Source organism: Mercenaria mercenaria, chromosome 12 (genome assembly GCF_021730395.1).
Source record: "Mercenaria mercenaria strain notata chromosome 12, MADL_Memer_1, whole genome shotgun sequence".
Taxonomy (NCBI): domain Eukaryota; kingdom Metazoa; phylum Mollusca; class Bivalvia; order Venerida; family Veneridae; genus Mercenaria; species Mercenaria mercenaria.
Genome location: NC_069372.1, coordinates 18901468 through 18920322, shown reverse-complemented (window position 1 = coordinate 18920322; position 18855 = coordinate 18901468). Strand labels below are relative to the sequence as shown.

The window sequence follows — 18855 nt, the reverse complement described above, 5'->3', positions numbered from 1 at the left end:
TCTGAAAATCGTGCTGGAATAAGTTTGTCCAGTGGTTAAGTATAGTGTTTTTGAATTTCTTGAATGAAGCAGAGGTATTGTCTAACTCTTATCATGCTGGACATGATTGATTCTGCCTTTGCGACCGGTGTAGATAATGATCAGCCTGCACATCCATGCAGTCTGATCAAGATCTGCACTGTTCGCCATTCAAGTATCTTTTTGGTAGGCATCCCTTTTAACAATTAATGGTTCTGTCCAAACTGAAAGATGGACAAGTTCATTATAGAAATTTAGCAGGGTAAGGGATAATACTGAGAGTAGTATGACGATGACTCTGGTATAATGCCCGATTCAATGGAAGTCTAAAAGAGACCTCACCAAGCATGTAAACATAATTGAGCCGCACCATGAGAAAACAAACATAGTGCATTTGCGACCAGCATGGACCCAGACTAGCCTGCGAATCCGCGCCGTAATCGCCCCTTTTAACTGTAAATGGCACTGTCCAAATAGAAAGATGGACAAGTTCATTATAGACATTTAGCAGGTTAAAGGTTAACTGAAATTTATAGTCCCCCAAAACCTTTACCTTTTGACCAAAGCAACTCGGAAAGAATTTGTAAGGACTAAAGTCCTTTATCACCAGCATATTTTTAAAATACAGTGATATTTTTAAGTCTCCTTAAAAGTACCTTGTCTACGTTATATTTAGGTTTACATCTTCGCTTATCTGCCATTGACATCGTGCATGTCAGTCACCTCTGGGACAGCAAAAGGTGGTATGGGATATAATGGGATGTGCGTTAGATAAGGAAACAGTAGTTTTGTAAATTGTTTTTCATAATTTGAGACAACTTTAAAAAACATTTCCGGACGTTTAAAAGAATCCAGCTTTGCATTTTTATTGTTAGTGAAGAACGCAAACAAGCCTTGGGAACTTATACCAGTTGTATTACAGGTAAATACAGGTAAATTCTTTGTTTTCTAAAACGCTAGATGCTTACTTTACCGTAAGAAACTATGGCAAATACAGCATCAAAGTAAACACTATTGTAAAGCTACATGAAACCCTGTAAAAAAAAAGATGTTGAAATTTACATAAAATACAATCGAGGCACGAATCTAATGTAGAACGTAGTACCAGTGTAAAAGAAGGGCTCGTCCGGTATGCAAGAAACTCTTGTTCGATGTGCAAGAAACGCAAGTCTGGTGCGGAAGAAACGACCGTCTGATGTGCAAGAATACCAGTCCGATGTGCAAGAAATGCCAGTCCTATGCGCAATAAACTCCAGTCCGATGTGCAAGCCTTGAAACGCTAAGTCTGGTGTGCAAGAAACGCTAGTCTGGTGTGTGTCAGAATCGCTAGTCTGGTGTGCAAGAAAGGCCAGTCCCGTGTGTAAGAAACGCCTCTTTAGTATGCGAGAAACGCCAGTCCAATGTGTAAGAAACGTTAATGCGATGTGCAAGAAACGCCAGTCCGATGTGCAGGAAACGCAACTCTGGTGTGTGTCAGTCTGGTGTGCAAGAGTATGCCAGAAATACCAGTCTGGTGTGCAATAGTATGCCAGAAATACCAGTCTGGTGTGCAATATTTATCAGTTTAGTGTGCAGTCTCCAGTGCAAACAAAATGCGATTGAAATCGGTTATGAAGAACATGTATTAAAAATATTGTATATTAGAGATACACAGACTATAAAGTAGTCTTACGGATAGGTGAATGAAAACATTGTATAAATAATGTAACAAAAATGTCCACATACTTAAAAGTTAAAACATGAACAGTGCATGCATCTTTTACCGGAGACAATTAGCATTCCTTTCACAGATGCTTTGGCTCCAAATCTCTCCAGTTCCGGGTATGGTAGTCTTTTGGAGTACTTTCCATGGAACTTCCTTTTTTTATATCAATCGATTAGTTGTTCTGTATTTTTTTCCCCATGAGAACACACAAAAATTATATCCCATGTTTCACATTTGGTCCTAAAAGTCATAAATTGCAGCTGTTAATTTGAATTGTCAGCAAACTTGTAGGAAAAAATAGGACATGTTCTAGTCTTGTTATCTCCTTTATTGGTGATAAATAACCATTAGTTTGGGCAGTATTACCAACTTCAATCTTAGAACTTTGTCACACCCAAAACTTTTCTATAAAGTTTATCTAATCTTTTCACTTTTAATTTAGTTCAAGAACATTGTCCTAAACCAATTTTTTCTCCAAGATACACATAATGTCTATTTCTTACATTTATTGGTGTAACCTTATGTAAAGTACCCTTGGACCAAATGCTGCCATATGTTTTCGACGTTGTTCGTTACTTTTCGTAATAAACGGGATCTCCCATAATTAAGTTTGCACAGCATATATACTTGCAATTACAGTTGAAAGCACTGCGTATATAGTAGAAAACATATCATATAAAGTTAAAAGCACGGCATACGCATCAAGTAAAGATGGCTGTCATTCTACCTGAGTACAAGTAGATAAACACGAAAACACCATGCAAGACGGACCAGACTGCGAGAGTTTTTACATTTTTTAAAAGTACGATGATGCCGTTAAAATTGAAATTAAACATAGGCAATTTATGGTAATAGAAGTGCAAAGGCTGAGTTGTTTGTGTTTTATAACAAATAACTTTTAATAAATATGGATACTGCATAAATGAATCGAGAATTATTTATGACTACTACGGTAGTTTCCACGGATGAACCTTTAGAATGTTTAAATTAATATACAAAATGTACATATAAATGCTTCCTACAATATGTAAAACTACTTCAGGTAAAACGGGAATGGTATCAATACTTGGCTTACTTGTGTTTCACTATTATGTTTAACGCGGATGTTAAAATTTTCAAGTTGTTAAAACCATTCACATAATATAATAAATATGGGAGACAAAGCAACAAAGTTATTAAACACACGTGTGTTATTTCGTACAAACAGAATGGATTGGAAACTGGTTTTGATACTTGTGCCGTTGGTGACTGTATGTTCACCACAGCTGATCATTCCTAGAAGAACATTGGGATTCGTGTATGATAGCGGAAGCAACAATGCAGCCATACATCTTGATATCCACATGGGGCCTCTGTGTCCTGACAGCAGGGATGCACTTCCGGTTGCTTTGCAAGTGGCTGATCACTATGGGAAAACGACTTTGAAGCTGACGCTACATATGTTTCCTCTACCGTACCATCATCAGGCGTATCTTACAGCTAAAGTATGTCTTCTTTTCTATAATTTTAATTAATTAACCCTTAGCCTGCTGGCGACACGTGATTTTGCCTTTGCGGCCATAGCAGACCATGGAGGTAATATAGAGTCTCTATATTACCTCCATGAGCAGACCAAGATCATGGTCTGCTCTGTTCGCTGTTCAGTCAGTAAAATTTCAGTGAACACCCCTTTAAATAATAAGTGATGCTGCCCGAGTAGAATGATGGACCAGTTCATTTCAGAAATTTAGCAGGGTAAGGGTAAAGCATATTATATTGATAAAGCAGCTAACTATTTCAACAACTTTCCTTTAAACTATACCATCTGCCTTAAAATAGACTCAATGTACCTTAATATATTTACAATTACCTTAACAGGTGAATAGGAAAATAATTCAAAATATTTGTTCGTGTAACGTTTCATCTAACGAAATGGCAAATTACTGGTGTTGTTGTTGTTTTTTGCCCAATTCATCATGCATAATGAGGCGTCTGTTACTTCGTGGGTAATGTTTTTCCTTGTATAAAGAATAGATTTTGAAAGATGGTTTTATTTCTTTGTACAATGTACATATTCATGGCAACATATAACAACAAACAGATAACAATGAACAAGTATGCATGTTGAATAAAGCCATGTCATATACATTATAACACAAAGGATGAGACAAATAGAGATAGAAATCATCTCTTATTGTGGTCCCTGTGTAATATAATATGGTGTGACATCGGAAGACATTTATCACAGAAAAAAAACGAAAGACTTAGGTTATCACAATTCATATTTATAAATTTAAAGAAAAAGACTAATTATCACAAAAGATTGATTCAAAAATAAGTATTATATATTATGATCTAATATCTGATATTGCTAAATTATCCGGTAAAATAAGGTCACAAGTACTGCACCTTATATAATACAATCAAACCTGCTTAAGAGACCATATGTATTAAGCAAAAATCCTGTATTTTAAGACCAATAATTTTAGGTCCCCCTATAAAACATTTCATATAGACTGAACCTGTATTAATAGACCACCTGTCTTATGAGACCACTTTTTGTTGTCCCTTAAGTGGTCTCTTAAAACAGGTTTCACTGTACTTGGAGGTAAGGAATGAAGACGTGAATTTCAGTATTTTAGACTCCCGGGGTTCTCCTGAATGATAATTTGGTCTGTGAAATACCAAATGTGGCCATTTTAAAATACTCACCGTACATTATGGTATAGAAGGCCATGTTTGAACTAAGATGTTGTAAATGTTTTATCTGCATGTCTGTACATGTTACCTTCTGAAAATAAAGAATTGAGCCGCGCCATGAGAAAACCAACATAATAGGTTTGCGACCAGCATGGATCCAGACCAGCCTGCGCATCCGTGCAGTCTGGTCAGGATGCATGCTGTTCGCTTTCAAAGCCTATTGCAATTAGAGAAACCGTTAGCGAACTGCATGGATCCTGCCCAGACTGCGCGGATGCGCAAGCTGGTCTGGATCCATGCTGGTCGCAAATGCACTATGTTGGTTTTCTTATGGTGCAGCTCATATGTTCATGTGTGATTTCAGGGTGCTGAAATTGTGAGGAAGCTAGGGGCGGGTGATGTTACTGCCTACAATTGGTTCCAGTATATTTACGCAAATTTAGACAAGTTTTCTAACTACGCAACAATAAATATGACAACCATTGATGTTATAGAGTAAGTTGCTGTACTTCCATTGTGAAATCTCACCAATTTTATGAAACTTCGGAAAATGTCGAAACGGTTTAAATAAAATGTATATCATTCTAAGTTTCATATGCTAAAACTCAATAACCATTTCTTTATTTAACCATTATTTCTGAGAAAAAATAGGGTTTTTTGGTCAAAAGTTGGGAGAGGGGAAGGTATACAGTCATATCTTGGCCCTCCACTCTCAAAATTGCGAATGGGAGCGTCCTTCCTGCACCGCACCCCCCCCCCCCCCCCCCCCCCCCCGCCCCCATATCTGATCTCACGCCTATGATAGAGGTAATACCGTCTGTTTATTTAATGTCACAACGAAATCATTGCCAAGTTGCGAATATCCAGGATACCAGTCTTTGTAGAACCATCGATTTTTCACATGAACCTTCAAGTCACGTGTCAGCAATATACGACATTCATTCTATTACCACGTATTAGTATAAATAAGAACTGCAGTTTTTCACAGACCACGTGAGTTCATATCGACAATATCTTTAGAAAGTGATATATTTTAGGATGTTGTCCACAGCAGCCAAGGCTTTTGGGATAGACGCAGCCAAATTTGAGGAAAGTATGCAATCAATCGATATAGAGATTGCGACAAGAGCCGCTTGGAAATACTCCTGCACACGTATGCATCCATAGAATAAAACGAGAAAATGATAAAATACTGCTATTAACATTCAAAACAAATATTTTAAATATTTAAAACAAGAATGTCAATATATGGTTGCTTATGATAAGATGTTAAGTCAGCATTTATACTTACGTTAAATGCAATGCAATATGTTCACATTCACGAGTTTAAACCTGATATTACTGAAAACAAGCGGAAAGAAACAATCACCTTAAATCATATGAAACTAGAAATGTTTGCATGTGAGTTAATGTTTGGACCAAAATAGCGATTAGTCCATAAAACCCTTTTTTGTAAAGTCTGGCGCAAATCCATCATATAGATGTAATGAATGAGGAGTTAAAATGGGATGGGGGTAGGGACGGGTAAGGAGAACCTCTATGTGTTTAAGGTGTTCAGTAAGAAACATGTGACGTAAAAGTTGTTTTCAATGTATAGGAGCAGTAGCAAGTACACCTACATTCTTTGTAAATGACATAACGGTAGCTGCTGACCCAACATGGACGCTGAATGACTGGAAACGAGTAATTGACCCGCTGCTCCAAGGAAGCCATAAACGATCCAACAAGGTATATTTGGACTCTTTAATATTAACCTGAAACTGTAATATGTTGGTTTTACGGAAACAAGAGTTTAATGATATTCATAATTTCTGATGTCAAGAAATTGGGGCCAGATTATATACAGTACTGTCTTTGCTAAAGACCACAAGTGAACGGAAACCGCCTCTCTCGCAAGACCGAATTTTCATTTCTTAATTAATTATTTACCGTATATCTTAATCTATGAATGGAGACCGCTCCACTTCATTTTTGACTGTTTCAGTGGTAACCTTGGAATTGTATATAATTTCGAATTTTTCTATCAAGTCCTCTTAATTACCATTCTGAGTTGCATTAAGAGAGACGTTTTTACGATGCTATTGGTTGCCAGGATGTTTCACCGGATGTTTTGATTTTAATGCGCATGCGCTTTTCAAGGGCAGCAAAAGAACGCTCAACAGGAGAATATGAATGACTTGATAGTTTCATGTACTTGCACATAATTACAGGGCAGTATATCCATCTTTCTTGCATGGTTTTGTATCCAGTCTTTTTAAACGAGTTTTTGCTCTGCGCTTCAAAAACTTGCCACCAATAAACTGAAAAAAAAACGACTGACAGAACTGCACGAAAATCTTTTACTTTTTTTTGGCTGTGTTATTTCATTTGAAGTTCATCTTTCATTGATTTTTACATGTATTCATAATTGTAACAACTTGAGCATTCATTGCTATGGTGCGTTTTTCTCTTTTTTTTCTGATGTGCCAAGATTATGACACCGCATACTATAGTGACCGTTACTTTATTGTAGGACTGCCCCATTGACACAAAGAAGTGCGAGTATCTGCCTGGCAAGGTAGAATGCTGTAAGAAAGGCGAGGCGTGTATTCCAAATGTCGGGTGCCGTTGCTGATTCGTGTTCCAGTGCATAGAAATACTGTTATACGAGTGTGCCAATTTTTCCAACTTAGATTCTTAAAAACAAATTTATACTAGTATTTATACTAAACCGGACGTCCAATGCCCAATCCATATGTGTTTTTATGATTTCTTTAGGTTTAGCTGAGGTGGTAAAATAAAACAAATAAAATTATATCATAGCACTTTTTTGATTTCTTAAAAGTTTACTGTAATTAACAACATACCATGTGAAATTTTCAAAAATGTATTATTAGAATTATATATAAGATATTGCAAGAACATCGAGAGGCATTGAAAGATCCGTTCAGCACGATTGTAATAACATTTGTGATGCAAATGATAAATAATAAATTAATGATTTTTTTCTGTAAAAAGATAACTCCACTAAAAGTATGTCACATATTTATAATACAGTCATGTCATCTGTAAGCCATTGTAGCTTTGTGTTCATGTTTATTGAAACATATTTTGCAACGCCTTGATTTTTATTCAGATTAAGGACATTTTTTTTTTTGTTTTTGTTTGTTTGTTTTAGGTAAAAAAAAACTTGTTGAAATGCAAGTACAAATCGGAATTTTTATGGTAAACACTTGTTTACGGCAGTAAATTCATTTGAATCATCCGTTGCGCTATTTTTGTAATTTTGCAGTTAATTAAAAACCATTTCAAACATGATATATTTTGTATAATTATATGCTGCGTTAATACATGTACATTTTTGTGTTATAGTACATTAATACGCTTTAAATCATAAAGGGTGTTACGGATTTTGGTGCTTGTGTTTTATTGCTTAAAAAAAACTAATATCAATACATACTTAATACTTTTGCTTTTTTTACAAAGGATGACTTTTCTTACATTTATTTTTAGTAAATTTTGATTATGTCTATATTTATTCTCAAATAGTTCGCAGTGTCGCTATTTTAATCATATATTATCGGCATAACGATACAAATACAATGTATAAAATTGCAAGCGTGATGGACCAGAAATTTTGATTTATGAAACACCTATGCCTTATAGACATTTATCTCACGAGTCCTATTCTTTAAGTTCTGGCGGCTCACCAACCTGTCACAAATGAGATTCTAAAACTCTTTAAAAGAACACATGTTCATAATTCAAATAAGCCTCACAGGTATGTTCCTTGAGTGCACCAGTTTCAGATTCCTTCAAATCTATGTCATTATACAGAATTCAGAATTGCTGCAGCAACCAAAACGAACAACACCAAAAACCTTAACTGTAGCAAGGTTTCAAAAAAAATATTTCAAAGAGATGTACTTAGGTGACCCGCTACCAACTTCCTACGAATCGTTCCGTTTCGCTAAAATCATGGCTATATCAGATATATCAGATATCATTAACCTGCTTTTTTTTAAAATACAGCCTTTCGTGACTGACTCTCCGCCAAAATTCCTTCAGATCATTTCACTACGTTAAAATACATGGCGGCCATGGACAGGCATTTTTCCGTAAATAGCAATAGTGGAAACTTTGAACGTCTTCCCACATGAAGCTGCTAGTTCTATTTAAAAAATACAGAAATGTTCATTGGGTGACCTTCTACCAAAATCCCTCAAATAAGCATGCTTTGTAAATATAAGCTAACAACTAAGAATGGAAATCAAACGATATATTCTCCTAAACCGTTGTCTGAATTTAAGATAATCTCACCGAAAATGTCCCATGGGTGACCCTCTGCAAATATCTATATACATATGTAAACCATTCCTCCTCCTCTGCCCTGCAAGCCAGTTTTCAAGTAATGTGGCAGAAATGTTTCCAGGGTAGTTCTCTACCAAAGTTGTTACTTTTTTTAGGGAGTGTATGTCCCAGCTAAAACTCGAACATTTTACTGACAAGCAAACACACTTTACCACGCACTCTTTATCCTTAATCTATTTTATATTTGTATTTGGCGTTGAAGAACGTTTCCTTAAACAATACCAGTACTACCACATTCCTAATTTATTCTTTTAAAATTTACAAAAATGCTTTTTCAGACAAGTACGGTCTTATGACTACAACAATCTGTGAGTCTTTATCGCTAGTGGTATTAACACATATGTTTCTGTAATCAAAATTGTTACATCAAGTACAGGTATCAGACGTCCTTTTGGTGAGGCAAGAATACCCCACTCTCCACGTCTGTTGTAGAACTTTAAACAACTTCGAAACAAAAGTCTTTCTGCTATTCGTGAGACTTATATTAACAAACTTGAAAAGGGTTCCCTTTCTTCCAAAGATTGGTGGAATACTTTGAAATCTTTGTGGAACGTGTAATAACTTTGATTGCAAGAGAGTTTTCATGTAGCCTGGTATGTAGAAAGCGGGCATTCAGGCACAGAATATTTTGTTGTACAATATCATTCAAAAATGAAGCATCATTCTGTGACGGCAATAATCTTTTTTATCTTACTATCGTTTGCCACGCCGCAGACTGTGTTACGGTATTAGGATGTAGCGGTATACCTGAACTAGTAGTGTGGCAAAAAAATAAGAAAACGGGGAAAGTGTAGCTTTTTCCGTAAACAAATTAGCAACAAGTAGGCTTCGTTTAAAAAAGAATCATAGGAGGGGTCCAGTGTTGCTCCTTTTAAAATTATATAAGGGACTAGATATTCGTATATAGCACAACCTATCATATAACCAGAGAAATAAATAACAACAATTGTTATCTATGTCTCTGGTTATATGATAGGTTGTGCTATATACGAAAAACAGTTTCTCTGATGCAGATCACTGTGACCTATTAGGGGTCATCATTCTGTTGGTGATGGCCAACCTTCGTATCAAGTTTAGAGATCCTAGTCCCAAACTTCTGTTTTCCTGGTCCAGGTCACTGTAACCACTACCTAATGATCTCAAAATCAATAAGTCATCTTCAGGATATGATCAACCTCCGCCAATCCCAGGACTGTAGACCCAAGCACTTCCTAGCTACTGAATTTCATTTAAAAATGTATAAAAGCTACCACTGCAATAATTGTACACTGAAGTCATTGCCTCCAAGTCCGAACTTGGCCCTGGTGAAAGCTACCAAATTGGCATCTTACTATTCTTGCGGGAACCTCACCTGACAAGCATGTTTGTGAACTGCCCCGTTCGTTTTGGCCCAAGCGATTAGCTTCCGAGAAGCTTTAGAAAAGTTTAGACGAAAATCCCAACCGAACGGACGTCTGCCGGAAATGATAAAATATACATGTATCAATCTTTACCTTTTCAGGTTAATGTGATACTTGAAAAAAAAATCTATACATTTTATTTGTTCTAGTTTATTACTCAGTTTGTAAGTTGCTGCCTTGTTTTGATCACGTGATTTACATCTCTGCTACCTCTTCCGACTATCGGGTGAAAGACGCAGAAGATCTTCTAAAAACAGAAGACGCAAAATCGAACATCTCGGAAGAGCTCTTCTTATTCCGGCAGATCTTCCGTGGCCCAAACGAACGGGGCAAACGAACTGCCAGTTAAACAATAAATTCATTTAATTGAACGAAATATATTTAAACGTGATTCAATATATATGCATATCTTTGAATACTGCGAATAAAAATGATAGTAAATATATATCTATACATTTTGTTATTAATAACTGAACCGTTTCCAACATTTGTAACAATAGTATTACACTATAGTTCTTTATTTTAAACAAACAATTATTTTCGTCTTAGAGGATATCAAAACTTACTTGTGCGCAAGCGCATAGGGTCATTTTAGACTGGCTCACCGTAATTTGCGCTAGAAAGTGAAATCTAACTCCGTAAAATTAGTAGATTAGTCTAAAAGCCAGCACTAAGGAGAAGTCTTGATAGACCTCTCCAATAAGGGCTTTTTCCAAGCTAATGGGCGTAACATAACAAAGAAATAAAGTTTTCAATTTTCGTTTTGACTATATTTTTTCCAGATATTGCATTTTCTTTCCTTTATTCCATTCCCATTGACATATCAAATCTTAAATCACATGTTTCTATTCAAAGCGGAGGACAGCAACCATACTGTATTATCAGGTGCAGTAGATAACAAGCACTGTGATTTCGCGACAAAGGGACGCAATTTTTGTAAATTATCAAGATGTTCATATTTAATTTCCCAACTGATAAGTCACTCTCACAACCTGTACTTTAAAAAAAAAGAATTTGTCACACTGAGCGCCAGTTTGAACAATGATGCTTTCCTTCTAGTAAGGATGTAATGATATGATTATGTTAATTGTGACACTTAAGTCATTATGAATAAATTTTTGACACGAAAATTATTATTTTAAATATTTGTTAGTAAAATGTACTGTGCTTTGTATGAACATAGCATTAACTTTTGATATTGTTCTAATTTTTAAACTGTTTGTATACCACGATAAATGTACATATGATAAATGTACATTTCATATGATAAATAGTACGGCGTTATCTACTTACATTCTATCTCATGACAGATGTTCTTGATATTATTACAATTTTTCAGTTTAATTTTGTATAAATACCCTGTCACATGAGGATCTAAAACGTTTCGAATTTATTCGAAGCAATTAACAGTTTTAAGAAAAATCGCCGGAGAATTAAATAAAGGTTGAAGAATCTGTAAAATCATTTCGCACTAACAGTATGGATTCGAAATTGGTTTTGATATTTGTGTCGTTGGTGACTGTATGTTCATCGCAGCTGATCATTCCCAAAAGACCACTGGGATATGTTTATGCAAGCGGAAGCAATAATGCAGCCGTGCATCTTGATATCCACATGGGACCTCTGTGTCCTGACAGCAGGGATGCTCTTCCGGTTGCCCAGCAAGTAGCTGATCATTATGGGGCAACGACTTTGAAGCTGACGCTACATATGTTTCCTCTACCATACCATCATCAGGCGTATCTTACTGCTAAAGAATGTTTCTTTTTATTTAGTTAAAATTTACTGGTTTAACCGAATTTATCGTATCTAAAACTTTCATTTTAAGTGTCCAGCTATATCATTAGCCTTTAAACGGATAATGCCGGACTATCTCAGTTAAAGAAATTATTACTTCTTACATGTACAACAGTTAACTTGGTGTATTCAAATGCGTTGTAATGATTCATTATTCAATGTAGTTATTTCACGACATTAAGTATACAAAAGTGACCGAAAACAGAAAGACAATTTATCAAATCAGTCTTGTTTTTGTTCGTTTTCAGGGCACACAAATTGTCCGCAAGTTAGGAGCGGGTGATGCAGCAGCGTACAGTTGGTTCCAGTATATTTACGCAAATTTAGATAAGTTTTCTAACGATGCTACAGCAAATATAACATCTAATGATGTTATAATGTAAGTTTCCTTTTACATTGTTTACAAAGCAAAATTGTATTGCATTGTTTTCTTACGGTAAGACTATGTAATCCTCCGGCCATCATTTCTGTCAGGATTGGATTCTTTGTAGAATCGCCGACCTTCAACAAGAACTTTCAAGTACAATGTACTCTGCAATCAATATATACGGAAGCCTATTTCAGAAAACAGTTTACAACCATTTCTATAGAAAATGGTAAATTTTCAGGATGCTGTCTACAGCTGCCCGTGCTTTAGGTGTCGACGCTGCCAAGTTTCAGGAAATGATGAAATCAGACGATATAGAAACAGCAACAAGAGCCGCATGGAAATACTCCTGTTCACGTAAGTTTCAGTACTTAACCATCGAAACAAAGCAAGAAAAAGGAAGATTCTGATATACCTATTCAAAACAATAACGTATTTCCTGCACTAAATTATCGCGCATTTTGTACGAAGATGGGTCAATATTAAATTTGCGTTAAATGCATATAGAATTCAACAATTTTGCACTCGTGAAATGCATGTGTAACAAAATATAGCTAGCAAGTTTAAGTTTGCAGTAATAATATATATAATAATACACGTGTCACTTTAATTTCATTCTATTGTAAAATAGTGGGAATAATATCAGTTATGCTTCTCTTCATACAACTAGACGAGGGGTATGTATATCTATATAGAAATTTACACAAGTAAAGAACTTGGAAAACAATTCATTTATGGACGTTTTGGTAGACGTAAGGACTGCCATGACACTTCATTTTCCCCATCTTAGAGGAAACAACAGATGTATAATGCAAACAGCAATGTTTTATTCTTTTCGGTCAATAGGGGCAATAGCAGGCACACCAACATTCCTTGTAAATGACGTCTTAGTTGCTGCCGACCCAACATGGACGCTAAATGATTGGAAACAAGTAATTGATCCGCTACTTAATGGAAGCCAGAAAAGATCAAAAAAGGTATTTGATATTTGTAATATTAGTTTGAACTTAACACACCCTATATAAATAGACTATTATCATTTCTAACATCTGGTCTCAGGAAATATGATCTAATTTGAGAGGTCTATCAAGACCTCTCCATAGAGTTGGCTTTCAAACTAGGAGGATTTAGACTAATCTACTATTTTTACGGCGTTAGATTTCACTTTCTAGCGCAAATTACGGTGAGCCAGTCTAAAATGGCCCAATGCGCTTGCGCACAAGTAAGTTTTGAAATCCTCTAAGACGAAAATAATTGTTCGTTTAAAATAAAGAAATATAGTGTAATACTATTGTTACAATTGTTGGAAATTGTTCAGTTATTAATAGCAAAAGATATAGATATATATTTACTATTATTTTTTGTCCGCAGTATTCAAAGATATGCACTGAATCACGTTAAAATATATTTCGTTCAATTAAAAAAAAAATATTGTTTAACTGGCGGTTCGTTTACTCCGTTCGTTTGGGCCACGGAAGATCTGCCGGAATAAGAAGAGCTCTTCCGAGATTTTTGATTGTGCACTAGAACAAATAAAATATTTAGAATTTCTTTTTCAAATAGCACTTTAACAATAAAAATCTCGGGAAAAAAATACATTTAAAAAAATAAAGAATGCTATATTTTTCACTTCTGGCAGACGTCCGTTTGATTGGGATTTTCTTCCAAGCTTTTCTAAAGCTTCTTGGAAGATATTCTCTTGGGCCCAAATGAATGCGACAGTTGACAAACAAGCTTGTCAGTTGAGGTTCTCGCAAAAATGGTAAGATGCCAATTTGGCAGCTTTCACCAGGGCCAAGTTCGGACTTGGAGCCAAAGACTTTAGTGTACAATTATTGCAGTGGTAGCTTTTGAACATTTTTAAATGAAATTCAGTAACTAGGAAACGCTTGGGTCTACAGTCATCGGATTGGCGGAGGCTGATCATATCCTGAAGATGACTTTGATATAATTAGGTCGTGATTACAGTGACCTGGACCAGGAAAACAGTTTCCAGACTATAACCCAAGAAAGCTTGGGCCTAGGATCTCTAAACTTGATACGAAGGTTGGCCAACATCAACAGAATGATGACCCCTAATAGGTCACAGTGATCTGCATCAGGGAAACTGTTTTTCGTATATAGCACAACCTATCATATAACCAGAGACATAGATGTCCCTGATATAACTTTAAAAGGAGCAACACTGGACCTCTCCTAGGTTTCTTTTTTAAAAGAAGCCTACTTGTATATATATGTCTTATTTTAAATTTTACTATCGAATGGCCATATGCATTGTTCAAAATTCAAACATAACAAATGTGTCTGCATGACTGTTATCTACGTGTTCTCAATATCCTAACACTACATCCATTTTTCCTCTGATGTGCTGATATCCCATCTTCACAAAGAAACTAACGTAGACTCGGGCTGTAATAAAAACATTGTAGACAAATTTACCAACAAAACAACTGAGTGGAGATCCTGGAGTGTAAGACATGTCTATAAGATGAAGCAGATTGTCTATTTGAAATAGTCCTTTTGCTTTCACCACTCGGCATGCTCTTCCACGTCGGCTTTACCGTGTCTGAAAATAATAATAATAATAATAATAATAACTTTATTTTCTGAAGGTGACATACTAAGTGTACAAATACAGATATTTTACAACTTATTTCCAGTATGGCCTTCAACTGATATACATTCACACATACACACAATCATACAGTCAATTTATAATTTAACATTTATACAAAAAAACACATATCAGAATTACTTAAATTTTCTCGACAAACACGTCTCAAATTAAAGAAGGCTTAAATAAACGTAATGTAACAATAACTATGTTTTAAAAGAATTATCATGCGTCACAAAGATTATACATGACAATTAAGATACATACAAAAAAGAAAGTCTGTCCCATAAGATAATAAATTATTCCAGATTTGAATAATAAGATAGTATGAATATTATTATTATTGGAATAGAATACAGTAACATCAATTCAACAAAATTCTTGTAATTACAAGTAATTAATTGTTAAAAACTATTTTAACAAGAGAAAATTCTTTAAATTATGCTTGAAAGTAGTTATATTATTATTATGAAGTTTAATGTAAGAAGGAAGTGAATTCCATATGTGTGCAGCTTTGTAGCTAAATGTTTGTTTCAGGTAGTTCGTTTTAGGTTTAACAATAGAAAGATCCATGTTTTCGATTGAGCGCAGACTGTAATGATCATTATGAACAAAATGTAGTAAATCTGAAATGTATATAGGACAATCTCCTCTTTTACTTTTGTACACTAATAATGAAATATGGTATTTGCACCTGTTCTCAAAAGATAGAAGTTTTGAATTTCTTAATATTTCATCAAAGTTGCTACACTTTGATTTTGTAATTATTTTTATAGCGCGTCTCTGCAAAGATGTAATTTTATCAGTGTCCGATTTAAAGTATTTACCTTTTTTCTCTTAATGTTTCACAACCTCGGGGGACAACTTGGTTCAGTCTTTTATAATTTCGATTTTTCTTTTTTTTTTGAACGAACCAAAGGGTTTACTGGTTCGACGCCACATAACCCTTGCCCTGCTAAATTTCTACAATGAACTTGTCTGTCCACTTTCAATTTGGACAGTACCATTAACTGTTAAAAGGGGTACTTAAAAAAAGATACTGACTGAATGACGACCAATGCAGATCTTGATCAGACTGCACGGATATGTGCAGATCTTGATCAGACTGCACGGAGGTGCAGGCTGATCATGATCTACACTGGTCGCAATGGCAGAATCAATCGTGTCCAGCATGATAAGGAATAATATTGTTTACTTTATTGTAGGACTGCCCAATTGACACAAAGAAGTGCGAATATTTGCCTGGTAAAGTGGAATGCTGTACCAAAGGCGAGGCATGTATTCCCAATGTCGGATGCCGTTGTTTTGAAGATTCGTGCTCCACTGGAAAGCTGGACGAGCTGAAAATGGTCAAAATTAATCCAATAGTGGATTAATTTTAACCCTATTGAATTTTTTATTATTCCTTTCGAAAATAGCACAAGAAGAGTGTTATAAATGAAATGACAGTAATTGTTTATTTTAGTTATTTTAGTCTTGATTATTCCAGATCTATATTTTTTGTGATTTGATTAATTTAATTTTAGAACTACTTCTTATTATTTATACTTAGAAATGCAACGCATCAGCACACATTAGTAGGTGATGGCATTGACGTAGTAAAGACATGGAGTCAAAATTACATACCCGTTCGTCCTATTGTAGCTTAAGGTCGTGCTTTTCAAAGCTAGGAAACTGCTCATTTGGTTTGATGCGTGAACATAAATCAAAGGAGAACCATTACAAAAAAAAACAAAAAAAACAACAGTACAATCAACTTTGCGGGTTAACACAAACTACATAACTAGAGAGAGACCCTAAATTTTTCAACGATAGAAATACATTAAATAAAGTCCAGAACTTGATTTCTAAGTCCTTGAAACAAACAAAAATGATTTTACAAATGTGAGATTTTTGATAGTTTTGCTAATATCAATAACAGAGGTCAGTACTTAAGCAGAGATATATATTAGTTTACTTCCCTTGCAATTACACAATTGAGTGGAAAATGAAAACGGTTTAAGACGCAATATCATACCTTTTTGCACAACAAAAACATTGAGGATTTATTCATATGTGTTGATTTACCCTTTAAAACCTGCTTCATATGATTTTGTCAGCTTACTTATGGTAAAAAAATAACTTTTAACAAGCCGATAATTAAGTGAATACTAGTAAGTATTTTATAGTGCAGATAATACATTTTTGTATGTATCAAAATGTCACAACAGAAGCACTTTTGTAATACAAAACAGGTAAGATTAGTAAAGGTGCAATTATATTAAACTCTATTTCCTATGCCTACATTAACTAAGGAAAAACTAGTCACATGGAACATTTATATGTCACATTACCTCCATACACCTTACATCACTATTTTTGGCCGAAATGAGCAGAAATAGTTGAACAATTTCAAAAATTTAGAAGCTCGAATTATTCAACCCCTCCTCTAATATTTTTAATCAAGAAATTTTGTAAGTTTCTGACCTTGAATGTTTAAGAAAAAAAGTCTTTCGCAGGTTTGCTGAAAAATTATATTTGTGAACCTTATGTCGTCTGTTTCAACATTTTTAGAACGGAAGTGCCTTAGCAAGCGTATTTCTGTGATGCCTTTTCTTGAATTTAGGAGATAATTTCGGCAAATGATAAAGAAGGAAGCACATTAAATGTTAGCCCTATCTTTGCTTGTATGTGTGCGTACGTATGTGCGTGCGTGTGAGTTCGATCGAGAACTTGACATGCACCGTAGTTACAAGATCCATATAGCTTTCACATTGCATTACAGGGGTTTCGTGTCCTATATACAGAATCTAGTAGATGCGATGCACTGCTGCTTGTACTTTGATTAACCCCATAAAATTTCACTGCTTTTACAATTTACTTTTTATACAAATCATGTCCTTTCACAATTACTTGACATGTCTGATACATCTCAAGGCCATAAATATGTTCTCTTTGACAACATATACGCGTCATCACCAGAAATAGGCGTTTGGAAACGACTTTCAATTGATACATTTGAAAAAAAATGTTAATATAAAAAACACGAACGAGTAAAGAGAATTTACATGCATGTCAATCGAGATTGTTAGTCATAAAATTTGTACATGTATTGGTTTTGCCGTTAGAATTTAAATTGTCCATCTATTGCAATAGAATCACCATCTTTTTACTTATTATGTTTTAAAATATCTTGGACTAATTGTGAACATTTAATTAATAAGAGTGTATGAATTTCAACCATCCAGTTTTCATACTGTTTACCAATGTATTACATATGTAACATTAAATAGGACGAGGTTATCTGTATATTGTCCGATTTTCAGGTCAACAGTACTGTTAGTTGAATTTGACTTAAGGATTATCTCAAAATATGTACCTTTCCTGTTGCAAAAAAAAGTCACTCACTATATCTGTCATAGGATATTTACCCATTATATGTAGGCATGGCCCAATATTTGATCCTCACTATGAAAACTCAGCATTAAAAGGAAAATTGGCCTGTTCTCTCATACCCTCCTGGCGATGGATTCCATCAGGAATGAGGTGTCGAGAGTGATTAATATAAGTTGTAGAACTTCCTTCACACATGATCGACCTAAAATAAATTATGTATAAACTACTATGAAAACTTCGCACTATAATAAATCACTCATCACAAGTGATCTTGATATCAAATAGTCAGTTTGATACTGCAGTATATGTATAAAGATTCCGTTTGATGTGTTAGAAGATCGGGAGAGTAAAATATAATAATGTAAACGCATCTATATTATTTCGTAATGACAGAATGGATTCAAAACTGTTCTTAAACTTATTTCGCTGGTGACTACATGTTCAATACAGCTGATCATTCCTATCCGACCTTTTGGATTTATGCTGGCGGAAGCAACAATGCAGCCGTGCACCTTAATGATATATCCATAAGGGGCCTCTGTGTCCTCAC

The 18855-nt window shown here is 35.0% G+C and overlaps 2 protein-coding genes across 4 annotated transcripts; both read left to right on the top strand.

The window, feature by feature from the left end:
- Window positions 1–748: 748 nt before the first annotated feature.
- LOC123534718 (uncharacterized) lies at window positions 749–7198 on the top strand. 3 transcript variants are annotated; one of them, XM_053519345.1, is made up of 6 exons: window positions 749–940; window positions 2931–3207; window positions 4767–4897; window positions 5440–5555; window positions 6000–6130; window positions 6915–7198. In XM_053519345.1, exons 2-6 carry the CDS (start codon window positions 2932–2934, stop codon window positions 7014–7016), a joined length of 756 nt encoding a protein of 251 aa, XP_053375320.1. In that variant the 5' UTR covers window positions 749–940; window position 2931; the 3' UTR covers window positions 7017–7198. The 3 variants fall into 3 exon arrangements, with proteins under 3 accessions (XP_053375320.1, XP_053375321.1, XP_045173029.2); XM_053519346.1 differs by having other exon boundaries at window positions 749–950; XM_045317094.2 differs by lacking the exon at window positions 749–940 and having other exon boundaries at window positions 2717–3207.
- Window positions 7199–12173: 4975 nt separating this feature from the next.
- On the top strand, window positions 12174–16461 carry LOC128545986 (uncharacterized). Its single transcript, XM_053519344.1, has 4 exons — window positions 12174–12328; window positions 12558–12673; window positions 13163–13293; window positions 16136–16461. Coding segments are annotated over exons 1-4 (420 nt in total). The 5' UTR covers window positions 12174–12326; the 3' UTR covers window positions 16307–16461.
- The last annotated feature ends 2394 nt before the right edge of the window (window positions 16462–18855 follow it).